Source organism: Amphibalanus amphitrite, unplaced genomic scaffold, assembly GCF_019059575.1.
Source record: "Amphibalanus amphitrite isolate SeventyFive unplaced genomic scaffold, NRLGWU_Aamphi_draft 000740F_arrow, whole genome shotgun sequence".
Lineage (NCBI taxonomy): Eukaryota > Metazoa > Arthropoda > Thecostraca > Balanomorpha > Balanidae > Amphibalanus > Amphibalanus amphitrite.
Window position 1 is genome coordinate 162,165 of NW_024882234.1, and position 27,759 is coordinate 189,923.

General features: G+C 53.5%; 1 protein-coding gene across 1 annotated transcript; it reads right to left on the reverse strand.

Moving 5' to 3' along the window:
- Positions 1 to 27,448, reverse strand: LOC122365458. The gene is made up of 6 exons (XM_043336658.1): positions 27,202 to 27,448; positions 25,952 to 26,068; positions 25,427 to 25,614; positions 24,972 to 25,217; positions 2,392 to 2,626; positions 1 to 2,242 (listed from the first exon to the last, which is right to left on the reverse strand). Exons 1-6 carry the CDS (start codon positions 27,235 to 27,237, stop codon positions 761 to 763), a joined length of 2,304 nt encoding a protein of 767 aa, XP_043192593.1. The 5' UTR covers positions 27,238 to 27,448; the 3' UTR covers positions 1 to 760.
- Positions 27,449 to 27,759: the final 311 nt, after the last annotated feature.

The following is a 27,759-nucleotide window of genomic DNA, read 5'->3' on the forward strand; positions in this document are numbered from 1 at the left end:
TTGGTTTAAATCTCGCTCATTTATTTTAACTTGTACTAATACTGTCAGTAACTACAAACAGAAGGCATATACGACCAACAAGAACAATCCGAGTTCACAGTCTTCGCACTACATCGCATGCATCTTCGTAATATAACTGTGTCGTAGTCTGAACAATTTAAATCGTAAGGCACATCCAGTGATAGCGACACCAACGATGCGCATGAAAACATCAGCCATATTGTCTGTCATCACAACGCACAACAATTTGATCATTTCAAATTTGTTTCGCAATTCAACTGAATGCTATGAAAATAGATTATCAACGTCGTTAACAAGGCATATCTATCTGAACAACAATAAACACGCTCACTCTGAGTATTTTGATCTTACGGTAATAAGTTGAGATACAGAACGTACGAACTATATCACCCGTTATAAGCGGAAGCTAGGCAAACCGTCAAACGGCAGAACGTCGGCAGCCGACCGTCTTCGGCCGCATACCGGCGTTCCAAACAGCCAACACTCCGAGCAGACACGAAAGCACTGATAACTTCACAGCAGTTAGGCGAAGCACGAATAATACTATGATGGCATCGGCCCCAACTGGGGACCTGGCCACAGAAGGACCGTGCTGAGCATTACACTCTCCTGAACAGCACCTTCCTCCCTGCGCGGCGGACTGGCACCAAGCCCTGACTCACCGGCCGTTCCCACGGCCACAATAAGCCGGCTCGCTCACGCTGTAGTACGACGTGGGCCAGCGCTCAGGCCGGGCTCCTCAGTCGTCACCGTCCGAGTCGGGGTCCCCAAAGGTCTCCTCGTCGGGGCGCTGCTGGCGGCGGCGCAGCGCCAGCGCGGCCGCCTGCGCAGCCATGTCGGCCGGGAAGCCCTGGCGAGGCGGCAGGCCGAGCGCCGCCGCCCGGTACCGGGCAGAGCCGGCCGGCGGAGGGGCGGCGGCGACCTCAGCACTCGCCGCCGGAGAGCCAGCGCCGCTGGGATCCGACACAGAGGCGTCCGAGTCGGCCCGGAGCGGCGAGAAGCCCTCGGAGCCGGCCGAGTCGCCCGTCTGGTCAGCCGGGGCGCCGGGCTCTCCGCGCGGGGTGCTGGCCATGGAGCCGGGCCGAGAGGGCGGCCGGCGGGACGGCGGCCGGGCGCGCCGCTGCACGGGCAGCAGGTGCGTCAGGTCACCGGCAGGCGGCAGCACCAGCGCCGTGCCCGGCTCGGCCTCACCGTCCGAGTCGCTGAACCTGTACAGGTCACGGCGGTCCACGCGGTACACGTCGGGAACGTCCGGTGGCGGCGCGCGCCTTCCGACCTTTCCCGGCCGCTGCCACGGCTCCACCGCGTCCCCTTCTTCCTCCGAGCCGCTGAAGTCGTACAGGTCGGTCGGGTCCACTTTATACGGGTCCCCCTGTGGTGCCGTCGCGGAGGGCTGTCCTGTAGCTGGTGGAGGCGGGGGCGGGGGCACCGGCTCGCCCTTTGCCAGTGCCTCGCGGACGCGCCACTCCTGCCGTTTGCCGGTGAGCGCCACGTTCAGTTCGCTGAGCAGCTCGCGGGCCCTGTCACGTTCCAGTCGGCGTCTCAGTCGCTCCTCGCGGGACAGCAGCACGTCCTCGCTGTCCGCACCCTCCCGCGGGCCGCCCTCCACCACGGCCTCAAAGAACTGATCCACCAGCTCCGGCTCGGGCAGGTCGCTGAGCAGCGGCACCGGTGCGGCGGTGGGCGCCGGGACGGTCGGCGGGGCGTGGGCCGGCGCCGGCTGATCGGAATCCCCGACCTCCAGTCGGCTCAGCTGCAACAGCGTCTGTTCACAGAACAGCTGGCCCGAGTCCAGTCGGCGCTGGATCTCCGTCAGCTCGCGGCGCAGTCTGGCGTACAGCTTGGCTCGCGGCTCAGCACTCTGCTCGTCGTCGTCCTGCGCCTCGGAGAGTGCCTCCTCGAGGGCGCGGGCCCGCAGCGCCACCACCTGAGCCTGCAGACACACGCTGTGGACGCCCACGTAGAGCCGCTGGGGGCCGACGGTCGGCCGGGCGGCGGACGGCGCCGGCTCCGGCTCGGCGGCCCACAGCGCCGCGTGCGCGCGGTATGCTGCGCTCAGGCGGCGCTGCAGCTCGGTCAGGCAGGCGGTCAGCTCGTCCAGTAGCGTCAGTGGCACCGGCGGCGTCCGGTCGGCGTCCGGCGGCAGCAGCTCGCCGCTCAGACCCAGGCAGCAGCGGCGCACAAACTCCGACTGACTCTCGGCGAGCAGCTGGTGCAGGCTCTGTCCAGGAGTACAGCAGCAGCATCAGCACAGTCTGCAGCACTAACACCGCTAAACATCATACGCTAGATTGCTGTTGCCAGTAAAAACAATAGAAACATTTACCATGTGAATGCGTCCAAATGTCATTGGAAATGGACATCCCGTACCTTGACATCCTTGACGGTGAAGCTCGTCTCGTCGAAGCCTGCTAGGGCCGACTGGTCACAGGCGATGTAGTGTCGGTCCGGGTCGACTCCGTCCAGCAGCGGCTGCTGCAGGCGCAGGCGGCGGGTAGCCCGGCCGTAGGCGGCGCAGGCGGCGTGCAGGCACGCGCCGGCCGCCTGCACCAGGTCGCCGTACTGCGCCGCGAACGCCGCCTCTGCGCCGGCGTCGCCGCTGGACCTGTGGCGTCCGAGGGGGTGAGAACGCCGCCGGCTGCCGGCCGCCGGGGCGCGGCATTCAAATGGTAACCGGCCGGCTGCGGCGGCCGCCGGCCCTGTGTAATCCGCCGCGCCGAACATGGCCGCGCACAAAGCGGGCGCGCCGCGGCCGTGGCGCCGGCGGCACTTGAGCGTCAGTCCGGGGCGACTCACAATGCCGGGAGGCCGGGCGCTGTTCAAACAGGGCGGGTACCGCACGGCCGCGGCGGACAGACGGAGCCGCCGCAGTCGATACAGCAGCGGCACTAATGAGCGCCCCGGAGACCGGCGGTGACTGCCCCATACACCGCACCACCCGTGTGGGGTACTGATGACAGCTCCTGCAGTGCGCTCACACCGTGAGCATCATGTCTCCCCATAGCCGCCCTGTCAACACCGCTCCCATTCAAGGCCCACAGGTTTCACCAACAGCCGACCGATCAAGGCTGAGGCCTGGCCGGCGACTCCGACAGCGAAGAAAGCCATGGCCTTGCGACTCGCCCGATTGAGACGCCTGGGCCGATGGCGCTGATAGGATAGAGCGCGAGCCGTCAGACACATTACGGGGCGCGGTAAAATGAGCCGCTCCCAGCCACCGATGCGCCTTTTATGCGCCATTCCAGGGCAGTCGGTCGGAAAATGTTCATGGAGTCGAATGGAGCACGCAAGATAGAAATAATGTTCTATATAGTCGTGGGACGATGATCAGCAAACAAAAGAACAGAAAACGCGCATAATGAGAAAAAAATCAATAAAATAATAGATAACGGTGGCCTAAGTTACAACATTATGTTAATAAAACTATGAAACAGGTAACAGGACCAAAGACAACGAAAAAATCTGGAAATGGAAATGTGCAGACCAAGCTGCGTTGGCATACGGAGAAAGAAACTTCCCTGCCGGACAGGTAGGTAACATTTAACCCGCGCCCGGCTGGGGGTCCTGGATTTCCACGCCCTGCTGGGGGGGGGGGGGTTTGAACACCCCCCTTGTAACTCGGCTCCTGGGCCACGTAGCGATATGCGGAAGGCGGCGTTCGAAAGAGCGTAAAAAATAATGACGAAATCACTTCGGTCAATTTTTTGGTCAGGTCAAAGGTGAGGTCACCAAAGGTCATTGAAGGCAAAATTTCGCCGATTTCCAGGTCGAATGTCGAAAATTTGCAAGAAGCCAACGCATAACTCGGGAACCAATAGAGCTACAGCGCCGCGGAAAAGTGCATTCGATAGCCCTATTAACGCCCTTTTTGAATAATTCTCTCAGATTTGACCTAACGTCAACGGTTTTGCCTGCAGAGGGCAAAAACTGCAAAAATAGCCTATTTTTTCGGAAACAGTTTTTCTGCAATAACTTTTGACCCAAGCCTTGTACGAGCTTTCTTGTACCGGCATCGTGTTCCTCTCGTCAAGACGCATCGAATGAACTATAACTTGACCTTGAAAGGTCAACTTGAAAATTTGACCTCAGGTCAAGGTCATGACCTGACCGGAAAGGGTCATGTTGCATATCAGTCGATCCGTATCGTCGAGCTGAACACATATAATGCGTTTTCATCGCTCTAGCATGCCTCTATCAAAAGTTATTTGCGAAAAACTGTTAGATACCATTCGTGACCTAAGATGACCTCAGGGCACAAACCACGGTTCGTCGGAAGGTCATCTCAGGCTCAAAAGAAACGATATATACCATTCGAAAGCTGGCGGTGAGCTGAATCCAAAAATGTAATTTTTATCAAAATCGATCGATGGCCTTTTTTGAAAATTGCGTTTTTGTAAAAACTTTATAATCTTTTATTCAACGGGCTGTCCCGGACATTCTTGAAAACATAAACATATATTTTTTAGTTCCAGTGAAAGCTGAAAGCCAAAAGAACAATATTTAGCGAAGCAATATTTCCGAACATTAATATGTGTCTCCCACAGCCGACAATAAGGCGCAATCACACAGCGCAGTGTCACGATGGACCAAAGTCAGCCACACAGAAGCGTGAAATGACCCTTATCGACTCGCAGACCCGGCGCTCTCGGCCCGCCTGACCGGCCACGGAAAGAACGTTCGGCTCTCGTTCTACTACTGAACCGCCTCCTGGTCATTCCAGGGTATACGCTTTGTCGTGTGGACCGCTCAGATGGTAGCGGTTACGGCGGTGTCGCAATTATCACCAAGGCTAAAATCACGTCAACCCGACTCAAGATCCCGGGCAGTGGGAGCTCTGCCAGCAGCCTGGAGTCACTGTGGGCGCTGCTAAAGCTTGAACAGGGCCGGCAGCTGATTATCTGCTCCCTGTATCGGCCACCCCGACACAGTGAGGCTGCTCTGGTTGCCGACTTCACGGACCTCGAGGCCCAACTGCAACGAGTTATAATCGATTACCCCAGTGTTCCGCTTGTCATCTGCGGCGACCTCAACTGTGATTTATTGAAAGAGCCTAATTTTCGCGCGCGTCAGCACCTAAGCAGCTTCCTATCAAATTACTCATTAGATCAATTAGTGACAACTGCAACATTTTCCTCCGGCTCGCTCCTGGATGTGTGTATTGTTAACAACCGTGAGCTCGTTTGCGACACCCGTGTTAAATATTGTCACTTCAGTCCTCACAAACTTATCGATGTCGTTGTGAATGTGCCGAAACTGCGTCAAAAGCCCACTGTTATCTCGTCTCGCTCCTTTAAGCGTTTAGATCACCCTGCACTGCATCATGACTTACTCGATGTTGACTGGGATTATGTATTCTCTGCCGAAACCGTCAGTGATAAGTGGGATGCTTTCTTGTCTTTCTTCGTACCTGTTTTCGATGCCCATGCCCCAATTAAGCGTGTGTCTATCCGTAACCCGACTGCTCCTCCCGTCTCCGTCGCCACTCGAGATCTCATGTCCCAACGTCGCGCTGCGCTCCGCCATTTAGGCCGCAACTCGAGCGAGTACAAAACCCTTAACCGCTCTGTCCGGGCGGCTTTGCGTCGCGACCGGCGGGTGGAACTACAGAGGGAAATCGGGGAACGGGGCCCCAACAAAGTTTGGCAATGCATCAGGTCGGTGGTTGCCGGTAAGAAGGATGGTCCTGATGTTCAGCCTGACCTTTCTGCCAATGACTTAAATTCTTTCTTTGTATCCGTCGGTCCTCGTGTCGCTGCCGAGATCCGAGCCCAAAACGCACCTACCGATTTGAATGTACGTCTTACCCGTGTTGGTGCATGCAGTTTTCAACTTCGAGAAATCACACTTGCCGAGCTTGAGCGGACGATTTTCAGCATGCGTAGCTCGGGTGCTTGCGGTACCGACAGTGTCTGCGTTCGCATGCTGAAAGCCGGATTCCGAGCTATTGGTGGTGTCATCCTGCATATTATCAATACCTGCTTAATTCAATCCGACATCCCCGATTCATGGAAACATTCCATAGTTCACCCTCTGTTCAAATCCGGCAATCCTTCAGACCCCGCAAACTTCCGGCCCATTTCCCTGGTTCCTGTAATTGTTACGGGCGGCTGTGACCGCCCGTTGTGGCATGCCTGGCGCCGCCCGTGGCGCCTCCCCGGCTGGCCGCGCCCGGCGCCGCCCCTGCCGCGTGGCCCTCGGGCGGGGTCGAGGGCTGGCGCTGGCTGGGCGGTCGGCGGCCCGGGAGAGGCAGGGAGACCGTGGTTACGAGCGGTTGGCTCTGTGGTTCTTGTTTGGGCCTCTGCCGATAATACAGTAAAGCATCGAGTCTGAGTGTGTTCAGCTCCCGCAACATTTGGCGCGGTCGGTAGGACTGCAGAAGACGACAAAGGGTGAGTTCATTAATTTCATTTGATGATATTTATTGAAATTTAGTTCATGAATGTTGATTGTCGTAACTAGTCTGTGCTCGACAAAAAGCGGGCGGTTTGCTCGAAAATAGAACGCCGATATTTTCTGTTCTGAGGGGAACGTTAGGAATAAGGCGGTCCGCCTGGGTGCAGTTTTGAATAATTTGGTGAATTGTTTCCGCTGGCCATGGATTTCAACGACACTATTTTGGTATCGCGAACCCCTCGTTTTGCGGGTATAGAGACAGATGATTGGGAGCGGTGGATATCTCGTTTCGAGTCGTTAACGGTGGGACTCGGAGACGTTGAGCGAGTTAAGCGGCTGTTGCCTCTGCTGGATGGCGTCGCACTCGATTATGCGCATTCGCTGTATCAGGGTGACAGTTCGTACTCTGAGATAAAGTCAGGACTTGGGGTCCGGTTTGGTCGGTTAATCGAGCCCTTACAGGCGCAGGCCGAGCTGGGGCGCGCCTCCCAGTCGCCGGGGGAATCAGCTGAGAGCTTCGCTGACCGTATTAAGAGACTGGGGCGGGCTGCGTTCCCTCATTCTACCGGTCCGTCAGGGGAGGGAAAAGGTCCTGAGGAAACGTATGCAGAGAGGGCGTTCGTGATGAAAACCCTGACGAGTCGGTTCATATGTGGACTTCGGGATGAGTGGCTCCAGACGAAACTGTGCCACCGTAATCCTGAGTCACTGTCTGCGGCTGTAGCGGTGATCCGAGAGCTGCATAAACGCCAGGAGGTCGTCCAGGCGGTACGCGCTGCTAACCCATCGACGCATACAGGTACTGGGCCCCTTCCCCTGGGTGCTGTAGCGTCAGCTGTTCATGCAGAGGTAGGAGGTGGGTCGCAGCAGGATGCAAGGATAGCTCAGCTGCAGCAGGAGATCGGCCAGCTGCGGTCTTCGTTGGAGGCGTTCGCCGTTGCCAGGACGGACCACCTGCCTGAGGCTGTCAAATGTTACGGGTGTGGTGCCCCCGGCCATTTTCGGCGTGACTGCCCGGTGGTACGCCGTGGTCAGCCGAGAACTGGACCGAGAGCCACCAGGGTGAAATGTTTTTCGTGCGGGCAGGAGGGTCACATTCGGAGTAACTGTCAGTCGGCTGTACAAGCTGCCACCCCGCTCCAACCGTTTTGTTTATTCTGTGGCGAGGCTGGGCACTGGATGGCGGCATGCCATTCTCGCCTGCAGCAGGGGCCTCCAGCAATGGGTGGACGTCGGGGGCTGATGTCGAGGGAAGCCCTTCCATCTGATAAGCCGGCGGAAAACTAGGGGCAGCTGGCCCTGTGGGACAAGAGCCGGCTGCGTGTATCCAGTCCCGATTAACTGCAACAGCCATTCGAGTCCACTTGGGCAGCCTCGAAGTATGGGCGCTGGTCGATTCGGGTGCCGACTTTTCCATGGTCAGGGATGGGCTCCAGCAGCGGTTGAAAACGGAACTGGCTTGTCAGGCCACCACCCCGACGCGGTCCGCGAAGGGAGCTGGTGGTAGCCCCCTGAACATCGTTGAGGTGCTCCGTGATGTCCCTATCCAGGTGGAGGAGGAGTCGATTGTGTGTCCACGACTGGCTGTGGTGTCGGGGCTGGTCTATGACGTGATCCTTGGACGTGACTTCTGTTGCCAAAACAGAACTATCATTGACGATGAGAAGGGGGTGATCCGTATGAAAGGGATGACGATTCCACTTCCAACATACCCTGAGATCCGTCCCCCGCGGGCTAGAGTCATTCTTGGCGATGCAGTAACACTACCAGGTCGTTCGGTAACAACGGTAGCAGCAGTGGTGCAGCGACTTGATGGCCAGGGACCTTTTGTGACGTCAGCAGGCTCGGTAAGTGGGATGATGGAGCCAAGCCGCACGGCGGAGCGTGAGGATCTATTGATTCCACGGGCTGTGGTGGTGATCGCCTCCAATGGCACCATACCTATCCGGTTGACGAATGTCGGAGCGGAGGGCGTCCGTCTCTTGAAGGGCTCTGATGTCGGGACGTTCCTTGCGTTTGGGGGCGGTGAAGACGCCCTGTGTGTTTTGTGTCCCGGGGCAGACTGTGCCGATTGCAATGTGGCGAGCTGTGGAGATGGAGGTAATCCATCTCATGATCCTGGAGAGGTGGAACCGGAGGTGCAACAAGCCCTGTCACCAGAACTGACAGACTTGAGTGAGAGAGGTCGTAACAAACTACGGGGTTTATTTGAGACCTACAGTGACGTCTTCAGTAAAAGACCGGGAGACATTGGTCGTACAGGTGTGACAAAACACAGGATTGACACGGGGGATGCAGTCCCAGTCAAACAACGTCCACGACGGATACCCATGAAAGTCCGAGACCAGGTAGAGAAACAAAAAGAAAAGATGTTACAGGATGGTGTCATTGAGGAAAGCGAAAGTCCGTGGTGTTCGCCGGTCGTGTTGGTGCGCAAGAAAGATGGATCCTTCCGCTTCTGCGTCGACCTGAGGGCTGTGAACGCAGTGACGAAGGGCTTCGCCATGCCGCTCCCACGAATCGACGACTCGCTCGATACCCTGTCAAGGGCGAGGTGGTTTACCACGCTGGACATGGCCACAGGGTATTGGCAGGTTGAACTGGCGGCTGAAGATCGAGAGAAGACGGCATTTTCGACTGGAAAAGGCCTCCATCAGTTCAGAGTCATGGCAATGGGTCTCAAGAACGCCAGCGGCACTTTCCAGAAGATGATGGAACTGATTCTCGCAGGCCTTGACACCAAAAGCTGTTTGGTGTACTTGGATGACGTCATCTTGTTCAACAGGACCGAGGAAGAACATCTGGCTACCCTGCAGGAGGTACTCCTGAGGATTCAGCAAGCCGGGCTGAAGCTAAAGGCACAGAAATGTCGATTCGCACGCAAGGAGGTGACTTTCCTTGGACATCTCGTCTCCGAGGAAGGGATACGTCCAGATCCGCATAACGTGGACAAGGTCCTGGCCTGGCCGCAGCCGTCATCTGAGGAGGAGATGAAAAGCTTCTTAGGCCTGTGCGGGTACTACGCGCGGTTTATTCAGGGGTATGCCGCGATTACAAAGCCACTTAGGGACGCCGCAGTAGAGGAGGGACGAATCAGGTGGTCCGAACCGATGCGCATTGCATTCGAGCTGTTGAAGTCCACTCTGTCCTCGCCTCCCGTACTGGCTTTGCCAACAGGTGAAGGGACGTTCGTCCTGTATACAGACGCATGCAACTCTGCTGTGGGTGTGGTGCTGGCTGAACGCATTGGAGATGAGGAAAAGGTGATCGCCTATGAGAGTAAGGCACTCACAAAGCAGCAGACGAGATGGCCGACTTACGATAAGGAACTCTGGGCGATCGTTCATGGCATCAGACATTTCCGTCAGTACACTGTTGGTGCCAGATTTGAAGTGGTGACCGACCACAAGCCGCTGGCAAACATACCGACATCGATCGCAGCAGAGCGAGACGGCACAGGACGTCGTGGTCGATGGGCGATCGAGCTGAGTTCTTTCGACTTCAATGTTCGGATCCGCAGCGGTCTGGCCCACGGGAACGCTGATGCGCTGTCTCGCAGACCACCAGATATGGTGTCTGCGGTCCGATCTGGTCAAGCCCAAGGCCAGGGGTGGTGTCCCGGTCGCTCTGTCTCAGAGAGAGGAGATAGAACGGAGACGGTGGGGTCAGTAGCGGGCGGCTCGCCCGCGCCGACGGAAGGCGGTTCGCCTGAGTCGGTTGTGACTCTTGTAGCTCCAACTGCTGTATTCTCAAGGCTTACGCAGGAACCGGCTGCTGTATCAGTCGCTGTGTCACAATCAGTCCAAGAACGGACCCTCCCTCCAATCGCCCAGGCGCAAGCCAGTGACGCGACGCTGTCGGCTCTCCGAAGAGCACACGAGAGGAAGGAGAAGCCAAGGCCTGCAGCGTTCGCTGGGTGGGGAGTGCTGCGAAAACACTGGAGCAAGGTGCGCGTCATGAATGGAGTAATCGGCATTGCCTCGGGTCGACAGTTCCAGGCGGCGGTGCCTCAAACTGAACGGGCCGAGATCATCCGACTGGCGCATGATGATCCATCGAGCGGGCACATGGGTCGCAGACGGACCATCGCCCGGGTGAAGGCTCGATTCGTCTGGCCGGGGATGAATGAGGACATCCGGAGCTTCTGTGCCTCGTGCACGCCGTGTCAGCGGCGGTACAGACCGGCACCCAAAAGACGAGCACCGATGGTTACCGAGGTTACCTCACGACCCTTCCAGAGAATAGCCATGGACATCACGGAGATGCCTGTGTCGAGAAGAGGCAACCGATATGTGCTCGTGATCATGGATTACTTCTCAAAGTTCGTACGAATCTTCCCGATGCCGAATCAGAAGACAGAAACGGTGATGGAGGCACTCCTTCACTGGGTTCAGGAGCTTGGTGTTCCCGAGAGGCTTCACACAGATCAGGGCGCTCAATTCGAATCTCTGATGATGCGTGAGCTGTATCAGAGGCTCGGCATCCACAAGACTAGAACAACGCCTTATCATCCTGAGAGCGACGGGATGGTGGAGCGCTTCATGAGGACCCTGAAAGACATGGTGTCGAAATACATCGACAGCCAGGGCCTTGACTGGGACGAAAGTACCAGATCATACGCCATGGCCTACAATTCTTCCCTCCACGAAACCACCGGTCACACACCTTTCTACATGATCCATGGCTTTGAGCCTCGGTTGCCTTTGGATGTAATGTACGGAACCGATGAAGTCGCAATACCAGCTGAAACCTTCCTGAACAAACGGCTGAAGAACATGAAGCGGGTCTTCGCACAGGTGAGGAGAGCCTCCTCCCAATCAGCTGCTCGAATGGCGGTTCGCCATGACAGCAAACTCAATTTTACCGCGTACCCAACGGGCTTGAAGGTGTGGGTACGAGACCACACTGCCGCTGTGGGAGGAAAACCGAAGCTGGGTCTGCCGTTTAAAGGACCGGTGACCATCGTCGAGAGAAGAGGCACACCGGGGGAGGAAGTTACCTACCGGATACAGGACGTCCGCGGCAAGACACGCGTCGTGCACCACAACGACCTCAAGGAGTTCGTCCCTCGTCGGACCGACTTGCGGCCAGTTCAGGATCCGAGTGGTCCAAATGGACGTGGTGAGGCCGTGGGGGTGGATCCCGTGAGCGACTGTGGTAACGAGCATGGCGTTCTGCTCGAGGTGCCGCTAATGCACTTACTCGGGAGAGCTGGCCCATCTGGTGATGTGGGCGTCGCTCAGAGGGGAATGTTGCCGCCAATGTCATACGTGACCAGATCAGGCCGAGTGTCGCGACCACCTGAAAGGTTCCAGGCGGGACTATGAGTGTGGTGGAGGTGGTGAAGGCTGTGATTGTGTATATAGTTGTAATGTAAATAGCGTGTCGTAAGTGTCGCATTGTTCAATGTATGATTGTTTCCGTGAGGGGGGAGGGGTGTTACGGGCGGCTGTGACCGCCCGTTGTGGCATGCCTGGCGCCGCCCGTGGCGCCTCCCCGGCTGGCCGCGCCCGGCGCCGCCCCTGCCGCGTGGCCCTCGGGCGGGGTCGAGGGCTGGCGCTGGCTGGGCGGTCGGCGGCCCGGGAGAGGCAGGGAGACCGTGGTTACGAGCGGTTGGCTCTGTGGTTCTTGTTTGGGCCTCTGCCGATAATACAGTAAAGCATCGAGTCTGAGTGTGTTCAGCTCCCGCAACATAATCATGAAAGTGGTTGAGCGCATTGTCCATCAGCAGCTCTACATCTACCTCTCTCACAATCACCTGCTGGCATCCTCACAGCACGGCTTCCGCCCCCGGCACTCTACTGAAACCGCGTTGTTGTCCGTCACTGAACGCATCCTGGCCGCCACCGACAGGGGGGAGATCTCAATGCTATGCCTTCTCGACCTTAGTAAATGTTTTGACGTGATAGACCACGAGCTTCTGATGCAAAAACTTATGCTGCACGGTATCGAAATTTCCTGGTTCGCCGCCTATCTTCATGGACACACCCAGAGCGTGTCGTTGAAAAATGGGTCCGGAAGTAGAGTGCTGTCTCGGCCTCTTCCTAATACCATGGGTGTCTTCCAGGGCTCTGCGTTAGGGCCGTTACTTTTCACCATCTTCTCTAACAACCTATCGCTGTACGCGGGTGATGCAGTAGTCTTTCAATATGCCGACGACACCCAAGTATTGGTTAGCGGTCCTGCCAGGGACCTTGGAGTTCTCATCTCGCGCATGGAGGTTTCGCTCGCGTCACTCAACGAATGGTTCTGCGCTAACGCCCTGAAGGTCAACGCCAGTAAAACACAGCTCATTGTCTTCGGCAGTCGTCAAAATTTACGCAAATTGCCAGATTTCAGGGTATCGTTCCGTGACGCAGCGTTGCAGCCGTGCGCGCAGGTGGGGAACCTGGGCGTCACTTTTGACAGTACTCTATCCTGGGACGCTCACGTCTCCGAACTCAGTCGCCGGTGTACGGGACTGTTGATCGGTCTCTCCCATGCGCGCCACAGTCTCCCGGATGGCATCATTAGAACGCTCGTGACAGCACTCGTTATCTCACGCATCCAGTACTGCCTCTCAGTTTATGGCAATGGGTCCCAAAAAAATTTCGATCGTCTCCAAAAAATCTTGAACTTCGCTGCTAGAGTCATTTTCGGTCGCCGTAAATTTGCCCATGTCTCTGACCTGCGAAAAAAGCTCGGGTGGCTGTCCCCGCGTCATATGGCTGATTACCAAACCCTTGTTATCGCCCACAAAGCCATTCAGCGCGGCGAACCCGAGGAATTGGCAACCATGTTCGTCACAAACAGCGCTGTCCGGGAGAGACACTCCAGGCAAGACCACCTCTTTCACCTTCCGCGACCACGGCTGGAAACGGGTAGGCGGCGGTTCGGCTATCGAGCCGCTGCTCTACTCAACAGTCTCCCAACTCAGCTGTCGCAGCTGTCTCCCGCCCCCTTTGCCCGATCTGTTAAAGCCGCGATAGTGGACGGGGCATCAACTGATCGTCGCTGACCAACGGGTTGGTGGGTGGGTGAGTTGTACCTGTGGTACTACGAAAGTGTCTCTGCCGTGCTTTGACGTGAGTGAATGTGTGAATGCTGTGAATGTTTAGATTAGTAACCGCGGATACGGATTCTGAGCAGTAATCGCCACGCACTTTTAGAATGTGGATCGCTCATGATTGTTCAATACAATACAATACAATACAATACTAAACAAATGTCATATTTGTCAGTTTAACTGTCCACATCGCTATTAAAGTTATTCAGGATACCTGTGAAGAAAATTCATTGTTCTGTCATCTTCAGATCATGCATTAATTTGCATTTGTTCATGTCTACTTTGCTCAATTGAGCTTGGTATCATGCCCATGTAAGGAAAATTGGCCGCGCTGAAATGTCAGAGGTTGTACCGGCCTCAGCTCGGGTGGAGTGGGGGGGGGGGGGGGTAGCGCCCGGTGGGGCAGGGTAACCTTTGACCGGTCGCACGGCCGAGCAGCTGTCACCAGTACAGCCTCTGACAGTGAAACCCCGCTCACTTCCCCTGCGCGGGCACTGAGCGCAGCTGGATGGAACAAAACATGTATAAGAAAAACGTAAATTAAGGCATGTTGTAAATCAAGCATGACAATGAATTTTCTTCACAGGTATGCTGAATAACTTTAATAGCGATGTGGACAGTTAAACTGACAAATAAGACATTTGTTTAATAGAACGAGAGCCAAACGTTCTTTCCGTGGCCGGTCAGACGGGCCGAGAGCGCCGGGTCTGCGCGTCGATAAGGGTCATTTCACGCTTCTGTGTGGCTGACTTTGGTCCATCGTGACACTGAGCTGTGTGATTGCGCCTTATTGTCGGCTGTGGGAGACGCATAATCACGGGCGTAGGAACGTCATGAAAAGTGGGTGGGCCACCCTGTCAAGGGGCCTCCTTTTCCAGGGGCCTCGTATTTTCAGGGGCCTCCAACTTTTGCCTCGTCCTGCTGGCTGCTTTCAAGTATGACCTCCAAATCTAGCTTCTGAGATCGGGCAGATGTACCTAGGGGCGTAACCGCTTAAGCAAACAGTGCGAAAAGTCCGCACCATTTTTAAACTTATTCCCCCTCCGATTTTTATTAGAATCTATTTGCCGCAAACGGCGCATGACCCCTGAAAACCCTTACACAAATGTCTTCCTCGTTTCCCAGGTGCCCCCATTAGGTTCATAGGCGCCCTGTTTGGCATATAAGCGCCCTATGTATAGTCATCAGAGACATCCCTATATGTCCCACAGTCGCCCCGTTGTCGCATACAATGTGCGCTTATCATAGGCGTCTCTCTTTTATGGACACTTGAAGGCGCCTCTCTTTGCCATGCCGGCGCCCCTGTTTCTTATGAATGCACCCCATGGCATTGATCAATTGCAATTTGCAGACCTCTATTGCATGTGGACGCCCATATATGTAGGCCTCAGAGGCGCCCCTCTTTCGCATTGAGGCGCCCCTATGGGTTTCATAGGCGCCCCTCTATTGCACGTAGGTGCCCTACTGTCTCAGCACCGCTCCCCTTTGACATGCAGACGCCCATCTTTCGTGCGGAGGAGCCGCTGTGGTTCTTAGAGACGGCATGGTGCTCCCAGACGCAGATGGGGCTCTCGGAGCTGACAGTATGGGACCTTCAGTCGCTGATGGGTGCCCGCCAGATGTGGACCCTCGGAGACGCCGGTATGGGGCCCTCAGAGGTGCCGGTATGTGGCCCTTAGAGACACCGGTGTGGAACCCTCAGATCCTTACAATTGCTGGTGTGGAGCTATGAATGCGCTGGCTTAAATCCCTCAGAGGCTGGTGCATGGACATTTAAGCTCAGTGAGAGCTTGTGTGGTGCCTTCAGTGGCCTTGTGGAGCCGTTAGACATCAACATGGTGCTCTCAGGAGCCAGTGAGTCCTCAAAGTCACCGGTGTGGGGCCTTCAGAGCTCCGAGATACTGGTGTGGGGCCCTCAGAGGTGTCTGTGTGGGTCCTTCAGATGTACAGCCCACCGCTAAAGTAATGTAGGGTTTCACCAATCTCAACGATTGGCTTTGACCGGCGATTGTTTAATGCGGAGTGATCGAAAAGAAGATGTCAATAGCTAAAATTGCAGCTGCAAGGGTGACGATACATATAAGCTACATTCAAAGTTTCATTGTAGTCTGGCTAATCGTTCCTAAGCTTCAGAAGCAGAACATACCCATGACTGAAACCGCACATTACTTCTGCTGTGGACTATACATACCTATAGAGCCTTGAGATGCACAGGTGTGGTGGCCCACAGAGGCGCCGGTGTGGGGGCCCCAGAGCCGCCGATATAGGGCGCTAAGAGACACTACATAGTATGGCCCTCAAAGGCGCCGCTGTGTGGCGCTCATAAACACTGGTGTGGAGCCATCACAGGCGGTTGGAGCCGTTAGAGGCCGTAAAGATGGCTACAAGGAGCCTTCAGAAGCCGGCGTGGCACCCTTATGAGGATAAGCGTGTCTACTTAGGAGCCCTTGAGGTGCTCTCATGAGCTCTGTGGGGCCCTACCGAGCCGAAATATGGCCACGGCCAGTTGCCGCCGCATGGCTCTTCGGACTATCATTCTCAGGGGCCTCATCTGCCTAGTTTGAATAAAAGGGCCTCTCAGACCATCAGTCTCATGGGCCTTCTCTGGCTAGTATAAATAGAAGGGCCTATTAGGCCATCAATCCTAGGACCTCCTCTGGTTAGTATAAATAGAAGAGCCTCTCAGACCATTAATCTCAGGGGGCTCCTGTGGACAGTATAAATAAAAGGGCCTCTCAGACCATCAGTCTCGGGGGCCTCCCTAGAGAAGTGTAAATGTGGATAGAGGGCCCCCTCAGATTCATTAGGAGTGGACCTCTCTGACTATCAGTCTCAGGGGCCTCTTGTGGCCAGTATGAATAAATGAGCCTCTCAGACCATCGGTCTCAGGGGCCTCTTCTGACTAGTGTGGATAGAGAGAGGGCCCTCCCAGACCACCGGTTTCAGGGGCCTCCAGTGGCCAGTTATATGAACAGAAGGGCCTCACAGCCATCAGCCTCGGGGGCCTCTTCTGACTGGTGTGAATATGAGGGCCTCTCATACCATCAGTCTCAGGGGCCTCCTATTCCTAGTGTGAATATAAGGACCTCCCAGGCCGTCAGTCTCAGGGGACTCTTCTGACTGGTGCCGGATTGAGAGACCTCCCAGACCGAAAGTTTTGGGGATCTCCTGTGGCCAGTATGAATAGAAGGGCCTCTCAGTCCATCAGTCTCATGGGCCTCTTCTGCCTGGTGTGATTATAAGGGCCTCTCAGGTATCAGTCTCAGGGGCCTCCTCTGACTACAGTGTAGATGGATAGGCCTCCCAGACCATCAGTCTCAGGGGCCTCTTCTGACTATTGAGGATAGAGGGGCCTCCTCTGACTAGTGAGGGTAGGGGGCCTCGGCTAGACCGCCAGTGTCAGGGGCCTATTCTGACTAGTGTGGATGGAGGGGCCTCCCAGACCGCCAGTGTCAGGGGCCTCCCCAGACCAGTGTGGATATTGGGGCCTCCTCAGATCCACTAGGGCCTCTCAGGCCATCAGTCTCAGGGGCTTCGACTGACAAGTATGAACAGAGGGCCTCCTTGGATCCATCACGGCCCCTTGGAGTCCGTGCGTGGGGATTCGTGGAACTTATTTTTACCGAGTTTGTTTATTCTGGAAGGTGACGACGTCCTCTCAAATCGAGACGAGGGGCCTCGAGTAAAAAGTGGGTGGGCCAAAACACATGGTTGGCCCCCCCACCTCGAAAAGTGGGTGGGCACTTGCCCACCTGGCCCCCCCCCCCTGTTCCTACGCCTATGCGCATAATAATGTTAGGAAATATTGCTTCGCTAAATATTGTTCTTTTGGCGTTCAGCTTTCACTGGAACTCGAAAAAAACATGTTTATTTTTTTCAAGAATGCCCGAGACTAAATTATTGATTAAAAAATTATAAAGTTTTTACAAAAACGCAATTTTCAAAAAAGGCCATCGATCGATTTTGATAAAAAATACATTTTTGGATTCAGCTCAGCTTCAGCTTTCGAATGGTATATACCGTAAAGTGGGGCTATTTGAGACAGTGGGGCTATTTGAGACAGTAAGGTAATGGTATAGTAAAATCGCTGTAAAATGAAAACCATTTGATGTTTTTTCGTCATTTTTGCTTAAGCTGATGTGGAATTGAACAATGAATGCTCTGAATAACCTTTTTGAAAATTTCGAAAAGTTCTGAAAGAAATTTGCAATAAAATACGAAATACAGAAAAACGCACAATTTAAGTTGCTCGAAAAGGACCCCTACCTGCAGCTTAAAAAAAAGTTGAGGTTTTAACAGCTTCGCCACTGTATCTATCGCTACTACCTTGTTGCTTATAGGTTAAGCACATTTTTCATGAAAATATTATATATTGTTAACGGTACTGCCGATTGCGTAACCCATTGTCTCAGAATCCCGATGATGCCCACCTGGTCAAACCTCAACGGATACGCCAAATAGCTGATGATAACGGTGATGCGATGCACCCGAGAAGACTTACCGCCTACCTGAAGTGCATCGAACGTTCGACATAAGCAACACCGGTGAATCGGTCGTGGTCATAAACGTGCAGTGGGTTCATGGTAGGTACTTTTAGCAGCAAGCAATATTTACATGTTCGTAGTGTAACATAATAACCCTTTAGCTGGTGACCAAACTAGTTATTCTGATGAATATGTGCTTAAAATGTGCTTCATCAGTCACTGACTCATTCGACAATCAACATATGTCTACCTTGGTTGACCAAAAAACACCATCGAATGTTACTTAACACATGAACGTACTGTTAGGTGAGCCTATCCAAGTACTTGATGTGGTAGGGTAACCGGCCAATCGATACGGCATGCAGCGATCGAGGAAAATCGACATAAAATCAAAACCGTTTAACATTTTTCTGTTATTTCTTCGCATGGAGATGTACAATGGAACAAACAATCATGCAGACCATTCACTCAAATGTTTTGGGAAACCTTTTGCCTTGTTTGATTCATTACAGTGTGCTTCATAAGGTAGCGAGACTGTCTCAAATAGCCCCACCGACTTTCGGTATATCTGTTTTCACGTCACCGGGGCTATATACAAAAACTTACTTTCAAAATTTTACTGTCGATGACTTTAAAATAGTCCTTGATGATCATCCTGTCAGTTTGAAAGCTATGGGTCACATCATATTATGATAGCCTTAGCATATAGTGATGCAATTTTATACCCTACCGAAATGAGGTGTCCTACGAAAAAGGAAAAGATTGAATATAAAGGTCATATAACAGTCTTTGAAAAAAAAACAATTTTTGCCAAAATGATCAAAATTCAATTTCCAAATGCATGGCGTTTACAAAATTATCTCTAGCGTGACCGTTTTTATTTAATTTCCTTGCAACTAAAACTGTCTCAAATAGCCCCACCCTATGGGGCTATTTGAGACAGGCTTTGACATAAAAAATAACCTCAGTCATTATTACTAGCTGAACCAAAATACACCTATATGAAAGAGCTCACAGAGAACTACATTTTTGCAATTTACATGCTATAAGAAATATGAGCTGTCTTAAAGGGAGAGGCCAAAAACTGTAAAATCCGTTTCAAATAGCCCCACTTTACGGTACCGTTTCTTTTGAGCCTGAGATGACCTTTCGACGAACCGTGAAACAAGGGTCACAAACACCATTTTCATGTTCAGTGTGTCTAAACCACTTGTAATTCGGTGTTTGGGAGTGTTTATAATGTCTTTCGTCCAAAAGAGGCGCATTTCAAGTTTCTCCCATTGACTTATAATGGGGAGGTCGCAAAATTGACCTGACCTTAGGTCACCCACAAAATTCTGAGATATACATTTTGTACATGCTATTGCTCTTAGCAATCGCTGAAAGTTTCAAAGCGATCGGTCACTCGGTGTAGCTATGACAGACATTGAAACTTTTTATGAGGTGAGGTCACTTCAGGTGACCTGGTGACCTGACCTTGAATGACCTTGGTCTGAAATTTTCACAAAATGTGTAGAATTGATGTATAATAAGGTGTACCAAAAACGGCGGCCGCCGTTTTTGAGATATTCGCGAAAAACCACAAGGGGGGGGTGTTCAAACACCCCCCAAGCAGGGCGCGGGTTAACATAGACGTCAGTTTTATCGACTTGCTTACTTAATCAAATCATCAACATTATAATGTAGAATGCGAGCAGTTGTGACCAAAATGTCACTGCCATTGAAGTAGTTATACATTACACTCAGGAAAAAAGAGGAGAAAGAACGATAATTGCACTGCTGTTCAAACGCCGTTGGGAAGGAAGGAAGCCGACATAACGGGACTGCCAACGGAACCCGGACGGCGGACTAACACCAATATATCTCGCCGGGGCGATGAGCGACCGACTGCCGACTGCCGAGGCCGCTCCTCCCCTGCTCCACCACCTCGGCTCCCATCTGACGGCAGCCGGCGTCCCGCGGCGGCCCAGCCTGCGCCGCCAGCGGCCGCACCACTCAGCCGACACCGGCCCGGCCCAGTGCATCCTTTACGGGCCCCGACCGCCGCCAAAAGCCGAACAATGCCGGCGGCCCGTCGCCGGCGGCGGCAGCGTGCCGCCACAATGGCGCTGCACTGATCAATGATGAGCTCCGAGCCGGTCGGCCGGCCGGCCCGGATCGCCGCCCGGCAGCCACACTGCCGCCGCCGAGCGCATCGACGGACGGCCGTCGACAGGTACACACGCGGTAAAAGGTCGATAGAAGCCGCCCGAACGGGGCAACCGCCGACAAATGAGAGCGATCGCCAGTGACGGACGGCCGTCACACACGGCGCTGTCAATTACCGATACCGGGTGCACGGGTGACGCATATCTGTCGGCGCCGGCGGCCGGCGTACCGTCAGGGTCGCCGGGCGACGCGGAAGGTCAGCGCCGTGAGTCACCGACCTGCCGCAGCCCCCGACCCTGCCTCGTACCCTGGCCGCCAAACTCCGGGAGCGCAACTAGCAGCACCAGTGCCGAACCACCGCGACAGATGCGTGCGGGACTCGGGACAGCGCCGGGCGGCGACGGGTGCCGTGTCGGCGCCGGCGAGCGGCCATCGCAGCTCCGAGCCACCGACCACGCACAGACAGACACAAAGAAGTCGGCTCGGACCCGTGACAGTCAGGCGAGAGTGGGTTCTCCGACCATGTCACGTCGTCATGGTCACGAACCGCCATAGCGGCCGTATTGTTATTTTGATTCTGCTTGAAAATAGGGGGAATATTTTGATTCTTTTGATAAATAGGTACAAGGCTGCGGAGTCGGAGTCGGAGTCGGAGTCGGTCGGAGTCGACAGTTGTGACCGGAGTCGGAGTCGGAGTCGGAGTCGATTTTGGAAACCCGAGCCGGAGTCGGAGTCACCGAAAATCTGTCGACTCCGCAGCCCTGCTAGGTCTGCGGAGTCGGAGTCGGGAGTTGGAGTCGGTCGGAGTCGACAATTCTGCCCGGAGTCGGAGTCGGAGTCGGAGCTGGTTTTTGAAAGCCGGAGTCGGAGTCGGAGTCGGAGTCGCCGAAAATCCATCGACTCCGCAGCCCTGGGTACAATTGCATCTAATTTTCGACCGCTGTAAGATTCATTTTATCGTGAAATGATCCTATATGTAAACTACCCAATATTTTTCTTCTTTTGGTTCACATGTCACTTGACGACGGCATTATGGAAGCATCACAACAGCCGGTTACTTCAAAACAAAAGGTAATAATAGCCGGCATCTTCACCATATTTTCTTTGGGTTGCAATTATAATTATTCATCACGAATGAGCAACGTGGGCGTAACAGAAATATGAATGAGAATGAGAATGAGAATGAGAATCAGAATGAGAATGTATATTCACGAAGGTCCACTGCTCTCAGGGGCTTTTCACCATCCCACGTCAATAATACAAGCATACGGATATAGGGAGCATTTACACCGATACATTCAAAACAATGGGAAAATAAAAAAAATAAAATCAAACGTCACCACAACTCACTCGTCACGGCACGCAAACAGGTGTTGCTTGGTGGCTGTTTTATAGACATGCCAGGCTTCCTAGGCACAGAGTTATATAACTTCACGGCACTGAAGCACAGCCGACTGCGTCCCGCTTCTGTGCGAATACGCGGCACTGTGAGGAGATCAGCAGTGCAGGGGCCCGGGAACGATTTTCAAGTTGGGGGGGGGGGGGCGAGCCTAAAATGCCTGACATGATGCATATGAAACAGTGGCGTAGCTAGGGGTCTAAGGGGACACGTATGTACCCCCCCCCCCCCATCGGGATAAAAGGGACCCTCGGGTCCGAGGGGCCCTGCGGCGCCATTTCACCGCTGAGGGTTAACGATGGCCATATTTCTACTCAGAAGGGCCCAATGGGGCTCGTTTGAGCACCTCATGGGCCCTAAATAGCCACACTAAGATCTCCATAAGGGCCCCACGCCGGCTTCTGAGGGCCTCTTGCGGCTTTTAAGGGCACCTCGGTGGTCTCTAAAGGCCCGTTACTGGCCTCTGAGAGGTCTTACCGGCCTATGAGGGGCCAGTTCTAGGGGCATTTCCCGCCTGTGATGGTCCCACACTTATTTTTCTGAGGGCCCCATAACGGCAACTGTGGGGCCCTCGTCGGCGCCTATGAGGGCCCACACCGGCGTCTCTGAGGGTTTCATACCCCCAACTCTGAGTGCCAACACCAGTGCCTATTAAAGCCCTATATCGGCGGCTCTGAGGACCCAACCAACACCTGCGCATCTAAAGGCCTGGTGACTTTTGAGGGCCCCACACCGGTGATTCTGAGGGCCCCACCGGCGTCTGACAGTACCATGCCGGTCTCTAAGGACCCCACAGGACTTCTTCTGCCGGCCTAAGGACCCCTTGCCGGTCACTGAGGCCCCTGCCGGCTTGTAGAGAGTTCGCGTCAGCAGCTCTAAAGGCCCCACGGCCCACACCCGTCTGTAACAGCTCCACACCAGCGTCTATGAGGGCCCACAGCAACGCCTGTAAGGACCCTCATCGGCGTCTCTGAGAGAATCACACTAGCACCTCTGAGCGCCCACACGGGCACCTGCATGACGGCCCCACACCAGCGCCTCTAAAGGCCCCTTACCGGCGGCTCTTAGGGCCCTACGCCGGTGATTCTGAGTGTGCTACCGGTAACCGAAGGCACCACACAAGCCCTTAGTGTCGCTGAGCTTTAATCCTATACCGGCCCTATGAGGGCGCCACGTCAGTGCACTCATTACCCCACACCCCTCCATCACACCCGGAGCGGGTAAACTGTGTTATACCTATAGCAACGATTTTACCACCGTTGTACGTTATGTATTTCTCAAAGTTGACTCAAGCTGGTGCAGTATAAAATCTGGCCTGCCAAACTTATGGCCAAGGTCAGGCCCAAATCAAAGCGGGATGACAATAGCAGATGATGTCAAATCGATCCTGTATCAGCAGAAACCATTCAGATGACAAGGAAAATGCCGTGTGTTGATGTTTTGATGTATAAAGGAAACAAGAAGGAAAGAAGTCCGAAAAAGGGAGGAAAGATCTTTTCTCGCTGCCTCAATGTTGAGGGGGCGCCGCCCCCACGGCTCCCAAGTTGGGGGGGCAAGCGCCCCCGCTGCCCCCCCCCCCCTGTTCCCGGGTCTATGCAGCAGTACGAGTACTATGGCTGTGCTGCTCACGAGCGGGAGAGCGGATAGTCGCGACTACTGGCCTCGGTACATCATCGGTAAGCAGTCGGTGAATGGTGATGACTCTATGGTAAGTGATCAGTTCATCAGCATTTAGCCACCCGAGCGATCGCACAACATCTGATATGCTCTCATGCTTGCGGCGTCCACTGAGCTACGTTGTTGAGCAAATTCGAGCGATCCGGTAGGGTCCAAAACCCAGAGCCGAATCCTTCCATCATAGTCCCTCGACATTAAACTGTTTGATACATTAAGGACATTGATTCGCTATAAGAAACTAAGCATGTGAGGTGTGACTTATGAAGGGATCCTGTCGTTACAATTTCGATATACCTATTCATACTGTAATACTGTGAATGTGGCCCACGACAACTTCCGCCTACAGAGACGCTAATAAGGTAAATGAAAAGTGCGGCCCGAACCGAACCTTACAGGATAGCAACATCAATTTCGGTTTGATATAGCGTTCATACAGCAAATTAAGAATTTCATCCCGATTAAAAAAAAAACGGAATCGATGCAGATACTCGTGTGGGGTGTAGTCATGGCAGGTCAGGAATCTTACATTAAAACTGGATCAGAACCACTGTTAGCGACACACTATGACATACGTTAAACTATAAGGCTCAGCAGCATACCTAATATCAACGGCATGCGTCAAGCCTGCCTCAGCACAGAGCCCTTTGATATGCCAAGCACCACCTACGCCAACCCCCAACAGCGTGTTTCGAATTGGCACCGCCAGCAGCAGTCATCCCAATGACATACGGACAGTGAAACGCTGCTGACGGCTCCCATGACATTCTTGATGACAGGTACGTGGTACGGTCCGTTAATGCAAAGCCGCAAGTGACAACCGACAGGCCTGTATACATACTGTATATGTGAGCCCTTTTCTATAAAACCGAACCGTTATAAATATGTCGAAGTGTTGTGAATTGAGACCATTTATTGACAATGGCTTCACACGTAAACACCAGTATTTTGTTCTTTTTTATCAGTACTTTTTATCCTACTTATTTTTGAAATACGGAAACCCCAGAGCACATTTAAAGGACGCGTCGCGGTTGGTTTCTATTGTGAAGTGATTAAGACAATATTCAATGGTGATGAAAAGTATTTGTGCCTCTCGTTTCACCAGGTCTGATAAAGCGCACCGGCATCGGCAAACACACGACGCTAGCGGACACTCCTCAATCTACATACTTCCAAACGCGGCTAAAACACTCTGGCGCCATGGATTTGCCAAGCATGCAGCCTACACGAGTAGCATGCAGTCGAAATTTTAGTTGCCCAATACACAGCCCTAGTCGATACCACCCATTCAGCAGTACTGAGGCAATTAGCAAACATCTGACGGGGAAACTGTGATCCCCTGTGACAATGATGTCGCATCGGAAGAGTCTCTGCCAGTGAAATAGAAGATAAGCAAACTATGTTTAACTGAAGGGTTGTGCGGAAAATAAGGCTAGAAAAAGCTGGCGATGTTAGCGCACCAGCAGGTGAAGTGCGCAGATTTGAGTTTGTGCGGCGGTTTGAGTGCCATTTACAGGAGACTCCCTACTTCTTTCCCGTTTATTTCCCGAGTTGGTGGTTTGTATTTTCTACGGGAGATGTCTAAAGACGGGAGTTGTAAAAAACGAATAAATCCTGTAACAACCGACGACTGACGAGCAGCCGCTCAGCGTGCCCTTCGATAGAAAATGCCGGAGTCTGGATAGCATGAGTCATCATTCCATAATACAAAAAGCTCGAAATGTCTTGGTCACCTGGCAGGGAGTCATCATCCATCTCCCACTCCCACCAGTCCCACCCGCTGCCGCGCGGCAGTGCGGGTACTCACAGTGTGACGCCGCGCGCCATCAGGTGCGACTCCTGCAGCAGCCGGCAGCAGCGCAGGCCGGCCCGTTTCAGCTCGCCGGCCGCGCGGCAGAACTCGTCCACTCGGCGCTGGCCGTCCGCCACCCGGAGCCGGGCGACCGCAGCGCCACCTACACAGAGCAGCAGCGCCGCCGCCAGGGGGAGCCACCAGGCCGGCAGCCAGACGGCGACCGCCAGAACGGCCAGGAAGACAGACAGCAGAAACGAGCTGGAACAGCGAGAAACGCCACTGATAAACAAGTACAGCCTTAAACATCCATTGAATATGGACAAATGATTCGATATACTCATGCTCATGATACAACATCATGACATATTACGTTCAGCATAAAATTTACCGCATATTTTCAGCTGTTAGGCAGGCTACACATATAGGCTGGTTTCCACCCCATCCCGCGCTGCTGCCTGACTCCTTACTCCGTAGTGGTGGCGGTGCCCGGCTGGCGGCTCTGGTCGGAGCACAGGTCGGCGGCCATGGCTCGGTCCCGATCGGCCATCAGACCGCTGTCCAGCAGGGCGGAGAGTGCGGCGGGCACCAGCCGCGGGCCGGGCCGCACACCGAGCCAGTCGGCCACGGCGGTCAGCTGCTCCCTCACACCGGCCACCTGCCGACACACCGCACAGTACCGACAGCACACCTTAGCTTGAGCTGGGATACAATTACTGGCAGTATCAACCAAGCGAAATTTTTCGAACTCTGGAGTCTGGATTTACAAGTGGTAGGACACATCACTCGTGTTACGTTCTGATCCTAAGGGTGCCTTCGATCTGAGATAGATTTATCATCTCTAAATGGAAGCTGGATTGCTCATTATTTCATTGAATTAGCATAGAGACACATGTTAAATATTTGGGAGAAGACTAGATAGGCCTCCAATTCAGAAGACAAGCTGTCCGAATTTCTGCTGTTTGAGCAAACAGCTCAGAGACTGGCTGACTTACTTTCTGTTGTGTCTGGACAGACACCTCGGTTGATTGAATGACAGTCTGCTGCAGGCAGGAGGCTGACTCAAAGTCACTGAACCCACTGGATACAAGATGCTCATACAGAGCCGTGTTCTGAAACATGCCATGGGAGGCACCATTGAATTCGTCATTCAGATGTTTGGGTTTGATGCCTATTGTCTTCAGCTCAATGCCTAGCTTAGACATTGGGGCACCAGGAATTTGAACTGCACAAAACATTAGCAACCTTCATTTTTTTCTTCCTTGTCCTAGCTCACTCTTTTCCCTTTTAGTCTCTTTCTGGATTAAAACTGCATCATCATAGGTGTAGATTTCCACTGAGCTGGGGGTGCCCGAGCTCAGTAAATTGCCACCGCCCTAGTGGTGACCTTGACTCCCGCCGTCTGTTGCGGCTCCAAAGCAAAGCAGGAGTGGAATTGGGAGAGCTCGGGCACCCACAACTTTACATAAATCAGCGCCCAATGTGTAGCATTATGATGACCATTTGCAGTTGGTGTTTACTTTCATTGCAACCTGAACTGCAAGGCAAGGCGAACTCAGTAAATTGCCACCGCCCTAGTGGTGACCTTGACTCCCGACGTCTGTTGCGGCTCCAAAGCAAAGCAGGAGTGGAATTGGGAGAGCTCGGGCACCCACAACTTTACATAAATCAGCGCCCAATGTGTAGCATTATGATGACCATTTGCAGTTGGAGTTTACTTTCATTGCAACCTGAACTGCAAGGCAAGGCGAACTCAGTAAATTGCCACCGCCCTAGTGGTGACCTTGACTCCCGCCGTCTGTTGCGGCTCCAAAGCAAAGCAGGAGTGGAATTGGGAGAGCTCGGGCACCCACAACTTTACATAAATCAGCGCCCAATGTGTAGCATTATGATGACCATTTGCAGTTGGAGTTTACTTTCATTGCAACCTGAACTGCAAGGCAAGGCGAACTCAGTAAATTGCCACCGCCCTAGTGGTGACCTTGACTCCCGCCGTCTGTTGCGGCTCCAAAGCAAAGCAGGAAAGGAATTGGGAGAGCTCGGGCACCCACAACTTTACATAAATCAGCGCCCAATGTGTAGCATTATGATGACCATTTGCAGTTGGAGTTTACTTTCATTGCAACCTGAACTGCAAGGCAAGGCTCTCAACTCTCAAGTGAGACTGCTAAACAAAAGTTAAAAATACCTTGACCTACCTTCAAATATCTGGTAAGTTGTCATAAACTGTCATACTAAAACTTACACTGAAAACCACCTCATCATCTTCTAGTTCATCCATGGCCCCTGATTCTGCTCGTTTGGTCTGCAGGAAAAGAAAAAGACCAACGTGATCATATGATCAACATGAAAAATGTCACTTGATGATGTTGTTGAAGAGTTTAGGGTGTGCAGCAGCTTGGCTCAAGCGTCCAACAAGATGAGTAGTCACGTATGGGAACATATACAAAACCCAATTAAACCAAATGTGGCAAATTAAGCCTTAACTATGGCCTTGCCGGCCTTGCCTAAACCTATTACACAGATAACAGTAGTACTGGATTGGAAACAGGATTCCGGTGGCTGCAGTAAGAGGCCGAAAACAGAACCGACTATTTCGTGCCCAGACTTCGATATCTCCTCTCACAGGCAACAAAAAATATTGGTTTATGTGATTGTGAATGAAACTTATAAAGAAGCAATCTAGCCGTGCTCGTGTTTATTGTTGCGTTTTTGCATAATGGCAACTTATTTCACTAAACGTTGCTGGTTACACTTTCCTCACCGTGGTGAGGGAACGTATGCCACTGATTTGATTATAATG